Source organism: Staurois parvus, unplaced genomic scaffold, assembly GCF_062004578.1.
Source record: "Staurois parvus isolate SC_StPar_1 unplaced genomic scaffold, SC_StPar_1.0 ptg000657l, whole genome shotgun sequence".
In the NCBI taxonomy this organism is placed as follows: Eukaryota; Metazoa; Chordata; class Amphibia; order Anura; family Ranidae; genus Staurois; species Staurois parvus.
Window position 1 is genome coordinate 5,068,242 of NW_028318453.1, and position 21,759 is coordinate 5,090,000.

At 40.4% G+C, this 21,759-nt stretch overlaps 1 protein-coding gene across 4 annotated transcripts in view; it reads left to right on the forward strand.

Moving 5' to 3' along the window:
* Positions 1 to 21,759, forward strand: part of STXBP5 (syntaxin binding protein 5) — a 488,403-nt gene that overhangs the window by 247,222 nt on the left and 219,422 nt on the right. For all 4 annotated transcript variants that reach the window (XM_089694278.1, XM_089694280.1, XM_089694279.1 and 1 more), the window contains one exon: positions 4,455 to 4,518. In XM_089694278.1, coding sequence (XP_089550404.1) covers positions 4,455 to 4,518 — 64 coding nt within the window. The remainder of the gene's footprint in view (positions 1 to 4,454; positions 4,519 to 21,759) is intronic.

Below are 21,759 nucleotides of genomic sequence, written 5' to 3' on the forward strand. Positions count from 1 at the left end.
TGCGGTAGGCAATCTGACACTAACTGCAGCTGCGTGGGAACTGACTGCCACTGAAATCACCAGTAACTCTAACACAGTGATGCTATACACTGTCATTGTACTTATGACACTGGCTGGGAACGGGTTAACATCTAGGTTGATCAAGGGGTTAAATGTGTACCTAAAAATGTGTAATGTGTGCTGCTTTAACAAACAGATCTTTGTTCCTATAATAAGAAACTAAGATCATTCCCATTAATGTGATTGGACACAACCGATCTTGAGACTCCTGCTGTGTTCAATCACAGTGGGTGTTTGTGGGGGGGAGATGCATGCTTCTGCCCTATAACCTGAAGCGGGCAGCGACATTCCAGTACGTTATTATGCCTGCACAGGACACCTGTCCAAAGTACATTGCGGGCAGCTGGTCTTTAAGTGGATATAGTGATATTTGCTGTTAGATATCATGGGGCCCTGTACAGCCCACCTGATGTAGCCCCCTTTGACCCTGTCCTTGTCCCCAACCCTAGCCTTGCTGCTGGCCTCTCCCCTGACCCGGCCTTATAACCGAATGCAGCTTGGTTTTCAAACTTAAGAGTGGTTGGGGGGCACTAGAATTGCAGCAAGTGTAAAGTAGCATCTTACTGTGCGTTATGATCTGTATGCATACGTTTATGGCTATACTGTGTTAGTCTGTAACATAGAGTACAACCATAAACTAAAAGTCAGCACCCTACAGCTGTGTGACAAACTGACAGATCCATAGAACACCTGCTGTACTGTGTGATTATCATAATGGTAAAGATCATAAGGCACAGTGAGGACTCTGAGAATTCTGTTAAGATATTACAATGTGTGACTCACCCACTCTGTGCCACTAAACAACCCACCGACGCCCAGATTAGTTTCACTGCTCCCTTATATCAACCTCAGCACCTGAGAGCGCTAGCGCCAAAGTATGTACAGCAAATGGATCACTCCACCAGGAAAGGCTGTGGGCAGTCAGCCAGCACTACTGAACAGCATACATATGGCTCAGGATTGTGCACATGCGCCCTGAAAATGAAGAAAATCCATGCAATGCTCCCACCTCCATGGCCCCTCTGGACCTGATAGAGCTCAAGAAAATGTAATTATTCACCCCCCTAAGCAAGGAGAAGTAGGGAAATGGTTTAATAAGCTGGATTTTTTTTTTTGGTAGAAATGAGCTATAAAACTGCCCAGGCCCCCGATGACCTGATGGGGCCCGGGCCCAGTACAACAGGACCGGTTGTACTTCCTTATCAGGGACCCTGAGTAGCCCACATACAGAACATTCCAAATGAGCATGTGGCACTGCAGCCTGAGTACACTGGACCTGAACACACAAAAGCCACTATTCAAATCAAGTGTGAGCTGTGTCTATTTTATTAATATCTGCTGCCCATTATTGTAAGGTAGGCACCCACTTGGATCCACACCTTGGCCTCATACAAGATGGAATGAAAAAAGTTTCATTGTAAAGTCTCAGGAGAACCCAGTAGGCATACTCGAGGGTTTTTTTTTTTTTTAACCAAAGACCATAAAGTAAAACGCATCTGATAGTTTTACATTTCATATTCCTGATATGTGTCTGCTGTAAGTGTATGAAACCGTATCCTGTTCTTTCTATTTCTATTGTGTGAAATCTCTGCCAGTATTTCTGCTTTCCTATTAACCTCCCTAGTGGTCTGTTTATGTCAGTATTTCTGTGCTCAAAGCGGTACTTTTTTTTTTGCATGGAAATATGTAGTTTTTTTTTTTATTGTAGGCCTGTAATTTTTAGGAATAACTCACTGCAATCTGTCCGAACAAGAGTCTAGTAAACATCCCGGGTATGATAAAATTTGAAACACGAAATCATAAATTATAATTTAATAAATAATCATAAAAATATAATACATTTAATTCAATAATATAATCAAACCAAAAACACTGGAATTTAAAATAGAGCGCCAAGTTCGCACATCACTGAGCAAAGTCGCAAAATAGTTTTCAGTGTCTGATGAATTTCCCCACGAATCATCACTCAATTCTGCAAGTAGTTCTAATTTACTATCACTGTTCTCTAGCTGGTCTTAAAATCGCTTTTGACCTAAAGGGACGCTTGGACGCCATGGACATTTCTCAGTTTCAAGGCAGAAAGAACAGTTAAAATGCAGGCAGGGCACAGGACAAAGCACTAGGGATAAAATGTATGTGAAATGGTTTGATACAGTAATGTTTTACTATGTGATTTTAGTGTATTTAGTAAATGTCACTGTTTGACATTTTTAAATTTCCCGCCAGTTCTGTCCCCGTACGTCCTGATGTCGCAGGGAACGCAACCCGGAAGACAAATGCCTGCATCGGCCAGAGGACATTGTCAGGGACACTGCAGGAGGGACATCGCGGGAGCGAAGGACAAGGTAAGTGCAGAAGAGATCCCGGAGCAGCACTGCAAGGTATTCCCGAGTGTAGCTTGGGTTTACCGCTTGTGGTGCTGAAACTTTACCCCGAGCTACACTCGTAAATACCTCCAGGGAGGTTAAAGACTGACCACACTAAGCAGAACACAGCATTGTCCATTCTCTAGCTGTGCTGGGGAACTCCTCATGATCAAACATGTGCTGACACCCCCCGCACAGCTCTTATGCAGAAAACTGATTAAAAAAAATGTATATCTGTACACACGTTTTGTCATTCCATTCTATTTTAAACTGAAGTAGTTGTTTTACAAGGTGAAGGTTTACAATAACGTTAATGTCTCCTGCCATGGCATTTCATAAACAAAAGAAGGTGGAGTTTACAGCGGATGCGTAGAAAATTTCAAAGAAAGGCAGTGGCCAAACAGTCTAGGGCACGGAATTAAAATTCACTGTGGTCTCGTCAGTAACATTTTCTTCCATCATAGGTCAGAGTGTCATGTTTGATGCTATAAAACCAACTAAAAAATTCCTCCTGCGCTTATTTGGAGTGATCAGTGTGTACTACAGCGGCCAACACTCTAGCTATTACCTTTCAAGCTTGTGCAATATAATAATGGTGCAGCGCTACAACATAAAATACAATATACTTCACAAATATACTCACATCCACTTCACAAATCCTCAGTGGCTAAAATGGCCCCTCACCTCCTTTTGATATCCTACATTTGTAGGGGTGTTCGGGGTTGTTTGATTAGAACTAAAAATATATATTATTTTAAAGTAGAGATTATTGGTCACTTATGTTATCTGATTGCACTTTAAGAGGCCGTGGAGAGGACCTCATTACACATTATTGGGTATTTTAGAGTTGTCTGGCACTAAATAGATCTGCATTGATCTTATCACCATATTAATTTTTTTTTTTTGTTTTTGCATGTTTTATACATTTATGGATTTATTTATTTCATATCACTTATTCAAGTATTAAGTATATTGTATTTGATGTAGTGCTGCACTATTATTATTATTATTATTATGTTTGATGCTATGCTCCTGGCCCTTATGGCAAAATGCAGGGTTCTACTGTGTGGGCACCTGTTAGTTTGAGGCCCAGGAACTGATGTGGGGGTGCACAACTATGTGTCACACTTTGTCCTTTTTTTCCTAACTTTATTGAAATGTCAAAATTACATTTCATTAATTTTTATGTACCGCAGCTCAGTTGCGGTGCATAGAAACAGATCATAGAAACAAATGGAGGCTTCAGGTGAGCTCTAGTCAGTTGCAGAAAAATGCACAGTATGCATTTTGCATTACACTGCTTAGCACCTAGGGGCACTGTTGCAGTGTGAACAGGACATGTAGAAAACAATTGTGCTGTAATGCCCTTGCAGAGACCTTTTTTTTTTTTTCTAGTGCAGAAAAACACAGATCTCTGCAGACATGTGAATAGGCTGTTACATAAGTGTCCTCAGCACCCATTCACATAAGTCTCCCCCTTTACATCCATCCTAGACCTCCCTTCACATCACATCCCCTTTTTTGCATCACAAACCACCCTACCCCATCACAAACCTGCCTCGTTCAGACCTCTCCCCTTTCTCCCCACTCCCCACACTGTCCTACCCTATTCATACAAGACACAACAGCTGGTCTGGACATGTTAAATGTGGGTGAATGATTGCTTGGACTGCCCCGCAGCCTAGCAACCAATCACCTGCTTCTTAACTTGAAAAGTCCCACCCTCTATCCAGACCTGTTTGTGTGGTTCCTTGAAGATGATGGCTGCAGCGGGGGGCAGGCAAGCCGACGGTGGGGAGAGGGGAGAGTACTTTCAGGCAACAATCTGACAAGGCTGTGGTCAGGATAGGGTCCAGATCCAAACCGCGGTCTGCCATTTAGTGATTATTGGTCTTGGGCTACATCGTTTTTAGTTGATTCATTCAGTATGAAAGTGTAGTCCTTTGTCAAAGGAAATTCTGGATTATGCAATATTCAGATCATGTTTACAATATAAAGAGAAAAATATTTTATCCTTTTATTTTGCAGTTCATCAAAATCACACCCAGGACCGGTTGTCCACATAAGTGATAATCCAATGGATGAAGGGAAGGTATGTGTATCTGCTCTTTATTGTAAATCCCTCTTACCAAATGAAAAATATATTCCATTATCTATACACCATATACAGACAGTTCCTCTTTGACAAATACACTGTGTGCACAAATATTAGGCAAGGGAGTCCAACTCCAAGCTGTGTAAACGTGAATGGTTATTGGATTTAAGCATATCAGGTGATGTGTATTTGTGTAATGAGGAGGGGGGGGGGGGTGGCCTAAGGAGATGAACAATTAGGCAGCTTCTTTTCCTCAGGCAAAATAGGCCATAAAAGCGATTTTAACTGACTCTAAAAACTCAAATTGTAAAGTCTTTCAGAGGGTTGCAGCACTCTTGAAATTGAGGTTTCTGTGATCACACTCCAATATTTTAGCAAACGTTTTGTTGCAAATAGTCAACAGGGTTGCGAGAAACATGTTGACAAAAAAAGATGCAAATTAACTGCTAAAGATTTGTGAAGAATCAGACGTGAAGCTGCCAGGAACCCATTATCCTCCAGTGCTGTAATATTCCAGAACTGCAACCTACATGGAGTGCCCAGAAGTACAAGGTGTTCAGAGACATGATCAAGTAAGGAAGGCTAAAACCCGACCACCATTGAACAAGACACCTGAGTTGAAACGTCAAGATGAGTGACTCTTGACGGACCAGATGGATGGGCCCATGGGTGGATCAGAAACTGGCACAGATCGCCACCGACTCAAAGGTCAGCAAGGTAAAGGTGGGGTGTGGTATTAAAGACGAGCTAGTTGGACCTTTTTTGTGGTTGAAGATGGGCTCAAAATCGACTCCCAAATTTACTGCCATTTTTTTTTAGACACCTTTCTTTAAGCAGTGGTACAGGAAAAAGTCTACATGTTTCAAGAAGACCATGATATTTATACAGGACAATGCTCCATTGCATTCCTCAAAGTACTCCACTGCGTGGCTAGCCAGTAAAGGCCTTAAAGATGAAAGAATGACATGGCCCCCTTCCTTACCTGACCTAGGTTTAGTAACATTTTATATATTGAGGTTTATTAACATTTTGGATTGACCAAGAGCACTGTAGTTAAACAATTAAATCCTCAAAAATGCAACTTGTCTAATTGTGCACACAGTGTAATGGAGCTGTGACTTAACAGTAGTTTTTCACATATGCAGGAATCAATCAGCTGACTTCCTGTATCGAAAGCAGCCATTTGTTTCCTGCCTTCACTTGACCACTTTTTTTTTCTTTTTTTAATTGATGACTGGGTTTAAAGTTGGGGTAGGGGCTAGCTGTGGGTTTGGGTTAGATATTCTGTAAGACTTGGGTAACATTCAGTTTCTTTAACATTTTCAGGGTATGTTGCAAATAAAATTTCACCTTCCTATTGTGTGTGTCTACTAATGGGTGAAATTGTTCAAATGATAACATTTGTGCAAAGGACACTATAAGACGCTTTGTTCAAAATGGCTTGCAGTGTGCAATTAGACAGATTAGGGACAGCTTGGTTTTTTTGGGGGGTTTTCTCTTTAACCTAGTGAATTGCCCAAGCCTTGAGATCTTTAACCCTTTGTTAGGACGCACAGTGTGCACATCTAGTTTACAGATGATAATGAAGATGTGCTAGCATAGACAGGGTTAATTATGGTAAACACAACTCCCCATCCTCAAAGGATAAGTTCACCTTTGGGAACATGTTACTTGTTCCATCCGTTTTTAAGGTGGAACATGTAACATGTTCTCATAGCTGCAGCCCCCCCCCCCCCACACTTTTAATAACAGGACAGGTATAGAGGGTGACTCTCCCTAAAGGTAGCAAAGTGTGTACTAAATCACAAAAATTTTGCCTTTAAAGTTATTCTTTAAGAGCCTTTAAAAAAGAAATGCCAAGCGCCACATAACTTCCTGCAACACATGCTGAGCATAGGCCAACTTCTATGATCAGTCGTCTCCTATATCTCTTTGAAAATGTGTTGTGGCTTTCCTACCTTTAGTCTAGCTTTTCCACAAATATACAGATGACCTATTTGGGTTAGAATCACCATCATACAGTTTGAAAACAGTTTAGCACCTGTTGAACATCTGAGCCTAAAGTTGTTTAAAAAAAAAAGTTTATTTAATTTGGTTTGATAGGCTGTTCCTGCTATTCTCCTTTTTAAATGTAGAGGTGCTTGGGCTGTATGCAGCCTTTATAATGGAAAGATTGCTGGCTGATTTAAACCACCACACAATATAATCCCAAACAAACTGGTACATGAACCCCATGTTTCAGTGGTATTATTTTTTGAGTTTTTCTTTCTCTTTATTTTATGAAGTTTCCAGCCGGCATGTGATCACTGTCATCACTGTCATAACTGAGTGGTGACGTGATTAGCCTGGCTGTCGGGGAGGATACATTTTGTATCTCAAGCATTGTGGGAGTGTTTATTTACAGATTGCAGGCAGGAGAGGGTAAAAGGAACAATAGGATAACAAACTTAGACGGAATTGCCATATCATATCACACACACAGTCAAACCAAACTATCCATATATTGGTTAAGTACAGCAATACCTCGGTTTACAAACTCCTCGGTTACCGTAATTGTCGGTTTACGAATGAAAATCCATTGAAAATAATGCCTCGGTTTACAATTTTGGCCTGCTTCTTTTTTTTTTTTTTTTTCTTTTTCCTTCATTATAGCTCACAGAATTTTGTCACTTTCCCCGAAGTTAATGGAAACTTTATTTCTTTTAAGAAACTAAAAGGAAACATTGTTTCTTTTAAATTGGAGAAATAAACTAAAAAAAACTTTCTTTTAGCTGGGGGGGAAAGTGACAGCTGAATTTCTGAGCTATAATGAAGAAAAGAAAAAAAAAGCAGTAATTACATTTAAAAACCGGCACCACAATAAAAAAAACGGCGTGGGGTCCCCCCTTCCATTCAAACCAAGCCCTTCGGGGTTTGGTATGGATTTTGAGGGGAACTCCCACGCCAAAATTAAAAAAAAAAAATGGCATTGGGGTTCCCCCCAAAATCCATACCAGACCCTCACCCTAGCATGCAGCCTGGCAGGTCAGGAAAGGGGGGGGGATAACGAGTGAGCGCCCCCCCCGAACTATACCAGTCCACATGCTCTCAATATGGGGGGTGCTTTGGGGCAGGGGGGCTCCCCCCTCCAAAGCACCTTGTCAACATGGGGATAAGGGCCTCTTTCCCAAAACCCTGGCCGGTGGTTTTGGGGGTCTGCGGGTAGGGGGCGTATTGGAATCTGGAAGTCCCCTTAAACAAGGGGGCCCCCAGATCCCGGGCCCCTCACATGTGGATGAGTATGGGGTACATGGTACCCCCACTCATTCACAAAAAACAAAGTGTAGTATAAGAAAAGACAGAACACGGTCTTTGCAAAGTCCTTTATTAAAAGAAAAAACTAAAATGTCCTCTGCAGTAGATCCAACTTCAATCACAATGCCCGCCGTTGTCGACCCAAAACTTTTTTTAAAAAAAAGGCTCCGCTTCGACGGTGGCTTCCAGCTGTCTGCCTGCTCCGGTTGTTTGACAGTTCTTAAATATGTAAGGGGTGGGGCCACCTGGGGTCATCACCCGAGTGACCCCACCCCATGTGACATCATTGATGTCACATGCGTGATGTCCCCCGGTGGCCCTGCCCCTTACATATTTAAGAGTTCCCCTCAAAATCCAGACCTGAAAGGCTTGGTATGGATGGGAGGGGGGACCCCACACAGTTTTTAATTTTTTTTAAATTGCCGGCAATTCTTTTACATTCAGCTGTCAGTGGGGAACCCCGCTGACAGCTGAAACATTAACATATAGTTGTCACTACTAAAATACCGCATGCCTCGATAAAATAACTCATGCTGTATTTTAGTAGTGTTAACTTTTTTTCTGACCTCAGGAATGGATTCATTGGTTTCAAATATTAATAATGGTGCTGCGCTCCCGTGCTATTAATAGTGTTTGCCCATGATATAATGTGATAAAATAAATAGTTAAAACAAACTTCTATACATCTGTGACTAGTGTTCATGTTCAAATTATAAACCTGATTATTACCAAAACCTAAACCAAAAAATATATAAAATGTGATGGCCAAAACAAAATAAAAAAAATTCTCAATGAAATCCAATAAACCAAATAAACAATTACAACTCAAATGTCCGTATTAGGTGAACAGTCCTCTTAATATATGGAAAAATCTTATGACATCCAGAGGATATTAGCAAAGTATTGTACATCTACCCACTCAAAGATTACATTTACACTGGGGAATTGAGGGATTCTATTGGTTAATGCATCATTCGCTCCTTGGAGTTCTCTTGCCCAGAGCACACTGATGGCCAGAATTTCATCCCTTCCTTCATATAATCAGTTTTCTCTTCTGTTATAGTCTAGTGTACTTTTTCCTTCCCCAATCCATGAGACTTACTTCCTGCTATCTTTATTAACTTTCTATTAGTTAAGCGTGTGGTGTTTGCCATGCCCAGCATTTACATTTACCAGAAAGATTTGATATCTGAGAATTTGCATTCAGAAATAGAACTTTTTATGGAAAGGTTTAGTAAACTTGTGTGCATTTCTAGAGCTAGACTTTTTCACTTTGAAAAGTATGCTCCACAAGCCAATGAGATTAGCTTTTTTTAGATCCTACTCTTTTGGGTTCCTAACATAGAAAAAAGAATTCTTTCTGTGCGCCCTTTGAAAAATGTTGCTGTGTTTCCTCTAATTTAACCCTAGGCATTTGGCTTTTAGCAAGAGCAAATATCAAGTTGATACCTTCATTTTGACCATTACATGTCTTTCTGTTTTAGAAGCTTTCAGTGCTGTCAATATTCAACAGCAAATATTAGCCCTCGGTCGTTGTAGGGAATAGCTTTTCAGGGTTCAAAAATCCATGTCATATGCTGCTAAACTGTAGCTTTAACTGCAACAACAATTTATTATTGCAACCATGTAGAGAACAGTTACTCTCTGCGATTAGGAATAACGGTAACTTGATAATGGTTACAGAAAACAAGATCTGATTCTACAGTGTTTTTGTAAAACTTTGGCAGCCATTAATGAACTGCTGTTATGTTCTGCGCTTGAATCACACTTCATAAATGTTATAATTTGAAAATTTTGAGTTTCTCTGCTTTACCTAAAAAGGAACTAAACCCCATCCATTTAACGCAGGGCTAGGCAAACCTTAAAGAGGTGGAGATCCACCTGGGAGAAGTAAAAAAATTACCGCTCATGGTGCAGTCTCTTCACACCTCATTTAAACCTCTAATTGCCGTAATACCGTGTTGCAAGTGAGTGCATTGCACAGCGATCATAGGTTTAAATCTGGTAATTGAGCAGTGTATTGCTTCACTCTGACCTGAAGATCATCTTTCCTGCTGCTGGCAACACTCTGGAGACCGCTAGCCAGGATAAGAGGTAGAGTGCAGGTGGTATCACTACGCAAGGCACAGGAGCCAGCACTACAGAGGAGGCAATGGCTTATGCAGCTTTTGCTCACTACTACATCTCCAACTTTACAAGTTGTCCCTCTGCATTGCACTCTGATACTTTGGGATGGTGTGTCATCATGCCCAGACCACAATTTACCAGTCACCTGGCTGTGATCTACTGTTAGATCAAGATCTACGGGTTGCTGACCCTTGAATTAACAGTTTCAAAAGGGTTACATTCCAAACATTCCGGGAATGCTAACTGTCATTTGTTTGTGCTGTCAAACCATCAAATGACTGACGTCATGACTGATCACATGTGCATCACCATAGCAGTTGCAAATAAAACAGTGGCTAAGATGGCAGCATCCTTGGCTGAAAGGGATAGGAAGGTTTAGTTCCGCTTTAATCTATACTGTACAAAGTACCTTGGGCTAGAATAGAGTTATTGACGTTCTGTTTTATCCATGTATTTTGTAAAAGATCTAACTTTTGTGTTTGACACAATCTCAGATTCTTTTGAGGCACATTGCAACATGATTAGTCTATGTAATTTTTATTACTCCTCTAAAAATAGAACCTAAATTCTTTGTGACAAGAATGAAAACGCAGGCATTGAACTGCATTGCACAGACAGAGAGAAGGAAGGTGAACATGTTACTGGTCTGCTGCAGGCATAAATAAGCATTTTCTCAATTCTTCCCCTTCCTGTTAATCACTTTTACATTATAACTTTGATGCAAGTCACAAGGTGAGAAGTGGCTGTAGGTAGGGGTTGACCTATGCATGTTGATGTGTGGACACAGCCAAGAATTACACAGGCACCAAGATTTACATAATGTGCCATCTCTAGGGAAGTATTTTAGCTGAAGAATTGGGCATTAAGAAAAGGGCAGATCTCTCTTCTGTGGTTGGAATAACTGCGAATTCCATTTCACTACTTGTGTGAAGTGCAGATGCCCAAGTTAGCATATAATAAAATAAAGGGAAGAGAACTTAGAGGGAAGCCAGCAGAGTTGAGCCGCAGAAAGCTAATGTCAGGTAGCATTTCTCTTGTGTTTAGAAGTACACTAAAGAGTATTTTTACCTTCCTGATTAATTTTTTTGCATATTTTTCACACCTAAATGATTCCGATCATCAAACAGATTTTAATAGTACACAAAGATGACCCGAGTAAACACAAAATGCAGTTTTCAAATGATTTAATTTATTAAGGGAAAAAAGCTGTCCAAACCTGCCTGGTCCTATGTGAAAAATTAATTGCGCCCTCCACTTGCTAAATCACAAACTGTTATTAACCACGTTTTTTTTTTTTTTTCTTTTTTTTTTTTTTTCTAAAAAGCGGAGTTGAATTTCACTTACCTTACTCAGGCCTGATTATTGCCAGACCTGTTGAATCAAGAAATCACTTAAACGGAAGCTGTCTGACAAATTGAAGCACACTAAAAAAATCTCAAAGCAACACATGCCGTGATCTAAAGAAATTCAAGAACAGATGCGAAACTAAGTAATTGACATGTATCAGTCTGGAAAGGGTTACAAAGCCATTTCTAAGGCTTTGAGACTCCAGCAAACCACGATAAGAGCCATTATCCACAAATGGAGAAAACTTGGAACGATGGTGAACCTTCCTAGGATTGGCCAGCCTACCAAAATTACTGTAAGAGCACAATGATGGCTCATCCAGAAGGTCATAAAAAAACCCAGAACAATATCTCAATTGCCGGCCTCACTTGCCTCCATTTTGGTCCGTGTTTAAGATACAACAATTTGAGACTGGGCAAAAATGGCATCCATGAGAGCTTTCCAAGGCAAAAGCCACTGCTGACCATAAAGAACACAAGGGCTTGTCATGCATTTACCAAAAAAATCTTGATTATCCCTTTTTGGGAAAATATATTCTGTAGACTGAGGAGACTAAAAGTTTAACTTTTTGGAAACGGTTTCCCACTACATCTGTAGTAAAACTAGCACAGCATTTCAGGAAAAAAACCCATCATACTAACGGTCAAACATGGTGGTGGTAGTGTGGTGGTCCGGGGCTATTTTGCAGCTTCAGAACCTGGAGGACTTGCCTTGATTGACGGAACCATGAATTCTGTGCTCTGCCAGAAAATCCTGAAGGAGAATGTCTGGCCATCAGTTCGTGACCTCAAGCTCACTTGGGTTATGCAGCAGGACAATGATCTGAAACACACCAGCAAGTCAACCTCTTAATTGCTCCAAAGAACCAAAATTAAGGTTTTTGCATGGCCTAGTCTACATCTGGGCTTAAATCAAATTGAGATGCTATGGTACTACCTTAAACAGGCCGTTCATGCTCAAACCCTCCAATGTGGCTTAATTAAAACAATTCTGCAGAGTGGGCCAAAATTCTTCCACAGCGATTTAAAAGCCTCATTGCCAGTTATCACAATTGCTTGATTGTAGTTGTTGCCCAGGGTGGCACAACCACTTATTAGGTTTAGGGGGCAATTACTTTGTCACATGGGGCCAGGCAGGTTTGTACATTTTTTTTTTTTTCCCTTTTAATAATTTAAATCATTATTTAAAAACTGCATTTTGTATTTACTCGGGTTATCTTTGTGTAATGAAATTTGATCTGAATTATTTTAAGTGTGACATATATGCAAAAAAAATAAAATAAAATCAGGAAGGGGGCACATACATTTTCACAGCACTGTATGACTGCTCTGACAGCTATGAGATTGGTGATGAACGCAGACAGTGGAGATTGGGAGGTGCTCAAATGTGTAGGCTGGAAGCAATGAGAACTTTAAACAGAACAGGCAGAGGGCACAGAAGAAAGACAGTCATGGGAAGAAGACACTGATAATATGGAAGAAAAGAGGGTGTAGTGGAAGGCTGAAGAGGATGGGGCTGATTGATCAGAGAAGGAAAATTGCAATTAAATGCATGGTAATATGTCCTGTGAGGAAAAAGATAAAGGTGCTCAGGGAAAACCGTAACTGCAAAGAAGGGGAACAGAGACCATTAAAAAGAGCACACAAGCTTAAAGAACCAGGAGAAAAAGGGTCACAGGTTAGAGTGTAATACTGAGAACAATGAAGAGTGAGGGAAGGTGCCATAAAGGAAGAGTTTTAAAATGAAGATGCCAAGCTGAAGAAAGGGAAGGAGAGCTAAAATAATCTAGGGAACAGGAAAGTGTCTGCTCTATATATTATACACAGACACACATGGGGAGATTTACTAAAACTGGAGAGTGCAAAATCGGATGTGGCTGTGCATGGTAATTACCTTCTAACCTCAGCTTTTTCAATCAAACATTGACAATAAAACCTGGAATCTGATTGGTTTCTATGCAGAGCTGCACCAGATTTTGCGCGCTCCAGTTTTCGTAACTCTCCGCCACAGTTTGCTAAGCTCCCAGTTCTTGCATTCCAACAATGGGCATTAAATTGGTATAGGCCAATCATGATATGCAAAATATAGCAAACCATAGCAAGATTTTGTACAATAATTTAGGTGATCTGTCCCCTAAATTCAAATTGCTACAGGTTACAGTTTACTCTAATGGGAGTGTCTGATGCCAAACATATGATTCACTGCTAAACAGTTAATGAATAAAATAGCATCTTGTACTCGGAAAGAAGGAATATCTCTGTGTAGATGTACAACATTTTCAGCATTTGCCTCTGGTTTTGCATCGCTTGTGCATTTGAATTCAGTCATTTGGCAAAATTAAATCATCCATATTCCTACGTGCTGACGTCTCTTATGAATGACAATACAAACTCTGCTCTCTTCACTGTTTGCAAATTAAAGCTTTTCGCAATGTAATTTGAACATCTGCTGTACAATGATATGATTGTGCATATTTGACCATGAGCTCAGAAGCATCTGACTGTAAGACTGCTTCCTGAAGACTATTCCCCATCTCATAGCGAATGTTGTATTCTAAAAACCATTAACAATTTTTATGTATGGTATATGTTTTCAATTCTGTGTCTTTGTAGTAATGCTGTTTTACTGTTCAATGTGCATTGTTTTGGAGATTTATTTTACATGAGTCTTACCCTTGGTAACGGGAAGGGTGACTTTTTTTTTTTTTTTCCCTCCCCTCCGCCAAAGTGTACCTGAACAGTATACATGTTTACAAGATGGAAATATCTTTTTCTGGGCTAACCTCCCCTGGAACTAATTTGTACTATTCTTTGTGGGCGTGGCGGGGCATGGCTTTCATGCTGCTATAGAAGCTTAAACCTGCAGCTCTGCTCCAGTGCCAGGAACTGCAACCTATAGAGGTGATCAACCACTGCCTCCTCAACTCTGAGACATTGGTCAGCACCCAGTCATGACCAGCAAGAGAAAAGAAGTCTCACCCGAAGAAGCTTCAGCATTTCTTTCCTCCAGTACCACGAGGCAGCTCTCAAAATGGTAGCGATGGGCTCCTCTCCAACTTCCTCTGGCGGCTCTCCCCCTGCCTCTCAGAGCCAACGATCTGACAAGGCACAGTACGGATTGCCTCCTGGAACTTCTACACTGCTCTCTAGGAGCCCTGCCATGTTAAAACCTCACCTCTCTTCAGCTTCCCATGATCCATAGGCGAGCTTTTGCCATATTTCTCGATTACACTAGGGAGCTGGCAGATACTATTAACGCTTTCCCTACCACTCACCAGCCAATATTGGACACCGCTATGAAATATATCCTGGTTTCTGTGCTCAGCTCCCTTCCTGCTGACATGGCTTGTGTCCAAAATTTTGAAGCCGATATACAAGAGTTAGGAGGCAGAGTAGATCACCTTGAGCATAAAATGGGAGAGTTTACTTGTCTTATTACACTGGTAGATGCTCACAATGAAAAAGATGACAAAGTAGAGAAATTGAAAGCTAAAGGGGCAGATTTGGAGGACAGGTCACGGTGCAACAATGTCAAATTGCAAGGTGTCCCTGAATCTATACAAGCAGCTCAACTGCAGCAGATCACTTGTGACCTCATCCATGCCATGGCCCCTTGAAGACGTCGTTCATGACGAAACTAGTAGGGCTTGGCTTGCTGGATGCTGACGTCTGTGGAGAAGATTGAGTCACGAGCGCTGTAGTGAGTGTGCGGGGAACAGGAGACTGTTATACCATTTGCTGTTATGCTGTTATACTGGTGTCGGTGAAGACACCCTTTTTGTGAGTGTAAATCTGTATTAAATTGTTGGATACTTTTATAAAAAACTGGCTGCACCATGATTTTCTCTTTCATTCCCAAACATGACCTCGGTGGAGAGATATAAAAAGAGAGAGTGATATAATGCTCCTGGAACCATTATATTGAGTGGTGGATACCTACCTTATGGATGATTGTGTAGCTATTGATCATCACACCTGAGAAGTTGATTTATTGCATCTGCTCCCAGAGCAAAAAGCGTTTTTTGCTGATCTAGAGATTGATCAGCATGGAGCTCTGGTGAGTTACCCAACTTTACTTTGGTGGTGGATTTTGGCACAATTTCTTTGAGAGCACCTGAATTTGAAAAGGATTTGTTTGGTCATTTGAAGAAATTCATAATTGGACAATTTTTTATATTCACAAATTTAATTATTTAAATTATTTATGCACTAAAATAGTTTTGCACATAATTTTGATATTTTTTTATATTAATTGAGAATAGATATATATATATATCTTTTGCACTAATGTTTCTACGCTAAATTAGGAATAGTTTGTGGTTTTAGCGCATTCCTTTAAGTTATAGCACTAAGAAATTTATTTGGTTTCTTTTGAGGTGGAATTGCTGCTTTAAAGTATTAAGGGTGTGGCGCTTTTATTACACTTGTGATATTGTTGGATACACAGGACGACTGGCACTTAGTCGCCAAAAAAAAGCAGCTGGCTAATCATCTCTCATGCTTACATTGTTAGCAACACAGATTCCCTAGGTATATTGGAGCCTATTGAACTGCTGTTATGTACAGAACACCCGCATTCGAATTCCTGTTGAGATTTTTTTTTTTTCCCTAATGCGCAGTACTCTGATCTTTCATTTTGTTTTTACAGTTTTTTTTTTTTTCCTTTTCTACCTCTCCAAGGCCTGACACACATGATGCAATTCGATAGCCTCTGTGATTGTTCCTGGTACTTATACCTTTACTGCATTTCGCTGACCATCCCCTGGGTCAGGGGTGGGCAACCTGCAGCTTTCCAGCTGTTGTGGAACTAAATTTCCCATTAGGCATTGCAAAAACCAGAAGTTACAAGCATTACTCTACAGGTCCCATGGGACATTGCAAAACTGACAGCTACAGCTATGACTTGCAGAGGCATGATGGAACTTGTAGTCCTGCAACAGCTGGAGAGCTGCAGGTTGCCCACCCGTGCCATGGGCTATATATGAAGCATATCCAGAACTTCCACATTCTTCAATCAACTTGGAGGTGATATTTGCATATTGCAATTTTCCACCATGGTAATCAAAATTGCCTCATTAAATGTTCACGGTCTGAACCATCCAGTAAAATGCACCTTGCTGCAGAAAGGCTCTCAATCTAGATTGACTTTTTATCCAAGAGACGCATTATCAAAGGTCTGCTACACCTACCTTTTCACACCAGAACTTTCCACACATCTTTATGACTTCTGCCCCCACTAAATGGAAAGATGTACTTATTGCCATTAAGCAATCTGTGGCCTTTACTTTACACTAATCTCTATTGGATCCAGAGGGCAGATACTGTACCTTATCCTTATGTGTATTGAACACTCTACTATTGTTAGCTTGTATACGCCTAATTCCCATCAGATAAGCTTTTTGAAGATGCTGTTTTTGTAAAATTTCCAATGTTCAAAAGGCTCACTCGTTCTCTGTGGGGATTTTAACCTTACTTTGGGCAGTTCCCTGGACACCACGTCCACTCCAAAATGCCCTCAACCTTCTTTGCAGCCTTTGCTTCATGGTGATGACCTCTTTGATGTCTAGAAGTGCCAGCATGTAAATGAACGGGACTATACTTTCCACTCACTGCAGCATAACTCCTACTCTAGAATTAATGTTCCTAGTGGACCAACTACTTTACAGAATGTTTTGTTTCTTTTTCCATCATTTGATATATCATGTCTGACTATGCCCCAGTTTTCTAGATATATGGTGGAAGAACAAACCCAGGTTCTTGCATAGATCTGGAGAATTAACTCCCAAATTATTCAATCTCCCCAACATGCTTCATTTATTGCTATGCACCTGACTGAATTGTGTTATTTAAATTCAGCTTCTGTTTATAATCCATGTACCTTATGGAATGCCCACAAGGCACTCATAAAGGGCATTATGATACAACTATGTGCAAGGGTATAAAGTCAGGACACGACAAACTTCTAGCTGACATTCATCAGCTGGAACTTCAAAACAAATCTACACCTACTTCTCAATGTTTTAATAAGCTTCACAAACTCCATACTGAACTATGGCTTCTATTGGCTGAGAGATTTGGCAAGAATCTTCATTATCTAAAACCAGAGTATTACTCGAACGGTAATAGAATGGGCAAATTGTTAGCTAAAAAAGGTAGGGTGTGCAAACCCCAAACCAAAATAACACATCCTCCATACCTGCAGACCACCTAAAAAAGTATCACTTCTCAGGAGATTGCGGACTCATTTGCTACCTATTACTCTTCCCTATATAACCTGAAAACTGATCACAATACTCCCCAATTTACAGACCATGCAATAAATGCATTTCTAGCTTTAACAAGTTTGCCCTCTTTCAATAGATCAACTAGATACCTGTGAACAAACCTATCTCTATTCTAGAACTGAATAAAGCCATTAGGTCTCTCCCGAAGTGCAAATCCGCTGGTCCTGTTGGACTATCTAATGAATATTACAAACAATTTCAGGATGTTTTGTATCCTACTCTTGTGTTGTTTTTTTTTGTTTTTTTTGTATCTGCAGTCCTTCTGAAATGCTTAAAGCATATATTGGTACCATACCCAAGCCTGGTAAAGAGTCCACTTCACCTGCAAATTTCAGACCTATATAAATTCTCAATACTGACCTCAAACTCCTGTGCTAAAATGATTGCGCAAAGACTCCTTCCTATACTCCCCTCCTTGATCAAGCCTGATAAAATGGGCTTTATCCCTGAAAAGCAAGACTCTGATGCTACATGCAGAGTCCTCAATAGTCTTCTAATGCTGAAACCCACAGCCTTCTCTGCTCCTTAAGGGCTCATGTACATAGGGCGTTTGAAAAACTTTTCAGAACGCTGGAAACTGACTGCTAGAAAACGTAGTTTAAAAACTTCAGTTTAGCTGTGTTTACCTACCGCATTTATGCACGTTTGCATTTAGAAGCATTTTTAAAAGATAACATCAGGAGACCCTCCCAAATGCCCAGAATACACTGAAAAATGGTAAATTAACTATTTGAGACATTTTGTGAAAAATGGATCAGAAGCAGAGAGAGCACTCCTTTCTGATGGGTGTTGCAACTGTAGCAAATATGGCTCGTGAAACATGCTTGGCACTGTGGGAGGAGCTACATAGTGCTGTAATGCATCCGGATGCATTCTGGAGTGCACACAACACTTTGTGCTTTTTTTTGGCTGTGTTTGATGTGTTCCAGTACAGTTCTGTGCAGAAATATTGCAGCACGTTCTACCATTTTTTCCCTGCACGCAAAACCTGGAACTGACTGCACTGGTGTACTAGGTCCATTTGAATACATGGAAAATGCTGTGCATGCATTTTTGATGTAGAAAAAAAGGCACTAGACAGCATCTGGATATGGCCCAGCCCAAAAAGCCTCTAAACGCAAACGCACATAAAAGCATTTACACGTCGGTAAACTGCTCCTGAACACTATTTTTGTGCTTTCAAAAAAATTCCTGTAACCTCAACTGCCTGTCAACTACTGTAAATGACTGTGTACATGAAAACATAGGAAAACCTAAAAGGAGAGTTCAGGGGCTGCTGAATAAACTGCACAACTGCTCCTACACTTCAAGTGAGGGCTCATGTACGCTGCAGCTGCAAAACTGGACTGGAATGGTTTCTCAGGTCCTATCCTTAACGCCATAATGCCACTAGATTCCTCCCCATCTGTATATTTGTATACATCCAACATGTTATCTTACAAACTTTCTTTTTCGAAAGGCACACATCAAGGGTGCCCTTTATCACCATTAATTTCAATCTCCTTATTGAACCACTAGCCGAAGCTCTTAGAACCAACCCTAGCATAATGGGCTTCACTTTAACAAATGGGGCATATACCATTAACTTCTTTGCAGATGATGTTATCCTCTTCCTAACTGACCCCCTCTCATCTCTAGATGTTGCCCATAAAATTCTTACTCATATTTTATTACAAGGTTAATTTCGTGAAATCTTTAATTCTTATCCTAGGCTTAGACCTCAGCACTAAGAAAGCCTCAAGGCAGTCATTTTTCATACTCTTGGAATAACTCTAGAATCCCATACTTGGGCCTAGTGCTCACAGGAGACGCCTCAAAATTAGTTGAGAAAAGTGATGTCCCTCTTATTGAAAAGTTAACAAAAGCGTCTACCTGCATTGCCAATTGTGAACTTTCTTGGTCAGGAAGATATCCATCCTTTAAAATCATACTGTTTCCCCAAATAGTGTATTTAGGACATTACCAGTTTCCCCCAAAACCAACCATTTAGCCACTCTAACATCACTTTTAAGCACATTTATCTGGCATAAAGAAAAGCATGGAAGTACTCACTCCCAGCTGATCAAGCATAGAGCAGCTGGAGGGATGGCCATGGTGGACCTAAGAGACTACTATGTTGCTACAATTATGGATCAGTTGAGACATTGGTTTGCTCCCTCCCTGGAGATCCTATGTGAAGTCGAACAGGAATTATGTCTTGCTACCTTCCTTCACTCCCTTCAGCAGATATATGGCAGCCCCACAAGCTGGAGCACTTTTTTTCTACCATGCAGGGCTCTATACTTGCATGGAGAACCTTCTATGCCCTTTCTCAAACAGCTGTTGATAAAGTATTGATCCTTGTTCCAATAACAGTCATGGAAAGTCTAATTCCTCATATTTCTCTTTCCGACTGGTATCGACATGGAATCGCCACTCTTTGCCATCTTTATACAAGCGCTCAGCTCAAAACATTTGCCCAATGTCAATGGGAGTTTCATATACCTAGTACAGACTTCTATAAATATCTACAAATAACCCACCTTTTTTCCACTACCAATGTTCATTGTATCTATTTAACCACTTCCAGTCCGGACACTTTTACCCCCTTCCTGACCAGGGCAATTTTCAGCGCTATCACACTTTGAATGACAATTGTGTGGTCATGCAACACTGTACCCATATGAATTTTTTACCATTTTTTTAAGACAGATAAAACTTTATTTTGGTGGTATTTATTCACCGCTGGTATTTTTAAATTTTTTTTTTTGCTATGAAAATTTCCAAAAATCTTGAAAGTTTCTTATAAAATTTTGCAAATAAATATTTCATCATAAATCTTGGCCAAAATTTATTCTGTTATCTTTTTAGTAAAAAAAAAAAGCCAAATTAGTTTATAACCAAAAATTATAATTTTTAAACATTTTTTTTCCTTTTTTTTTTTATATTTTTTTACAGACTGTCACCCTAACAGTACAGTGTCACCATGGTGACACTGTACTACTTTTGGGGGGTAATGAAGATTTTTTTTTTTTTTACACTGATTGCTTTTACACCCATGTAGGATGTAAAAGCAATCTTTTCTTTGTCTGCATTCTTGCAGCCATTGAGAACTACTGAGTGGTCACAGCTTGTCACATGGTACAAGGCTGTTGTGAATAGCCTTCTACCATGTGACCTCTGTGATCATTCACAGATTTCACACCTAGTAAGCAATGATGTCAGACGTGACATCTTGCTTACTACTTTGCATGTGATCACTGATTGGCCCATCAGTGATTACATGATCGGGATCTCGTACAGAGGTCCCGTCCGACGATTGGTGTTTCACTGTGTCTGGAGGACACAGCGGTCACCGGATCGCGGTGCTGCACGCTCCCCGGGAGCGCGCACAAGCAGGGTGCGGGGAGGCCGTTTATAAATGGCCACCCGACCCTGCACTACCATCGTCCGGCTGTTTTTATATACAATGGCCGGTCGGGAAGTGGTTAAGCAAAAGAAGTCTACAACACTATACTCCAACCCTTCCCCAACAAAAGTGTATATCTACCCTCTATAATTTACTACAGGATAAATTGACCGTTTCTAAGTCCTTTCCATATCTCAAATGTGAAATTGAATTCGCCTCCGCTTATACCATCACACAATGGAGACGAGCCATCACAACAGTTTATAGAGCCTCTAAGTGCATAAATCGTTGGGAACTGTCCCAAAAGATTGCCTTACGCTGGTATCTTACGCCTTATCCAAATTTGTAAAATCTAGCTCCCCACTGTGCTGGAGTGGGTGCTGCTCAGCCAGCTATTACATATCTTCTGGTCATGTAAATACCTTATTAGTTTTTGGAACAGTTTTTCATTGCATATCTGATATTTCTGGGATACTTACTGCACCTTCTCCAGGCCTAGCGATCTTAATCTAATACAGTTATGATGTCCTGCCATACAGTAATTGCCTATATTTGGTTGGCAGCCCGCTTGCTTATAACAGAATTATGGAAATCGACTTTGGCCCCTAATCTTTCTGAGGTTATTGAAATGGTCAAATTAAAACACTTATATGAACTTTGTCAATGGAGAGTATAGACTAGTTGGCTTGTTTAGTAATTTACAATTTATTTGCTAATAGTGATACCGCATTGATCTGTCACTTGTGCATGGTGGAATGCACACTCAATGTCAGAACTTATGTTTAGGATTTACTATGTA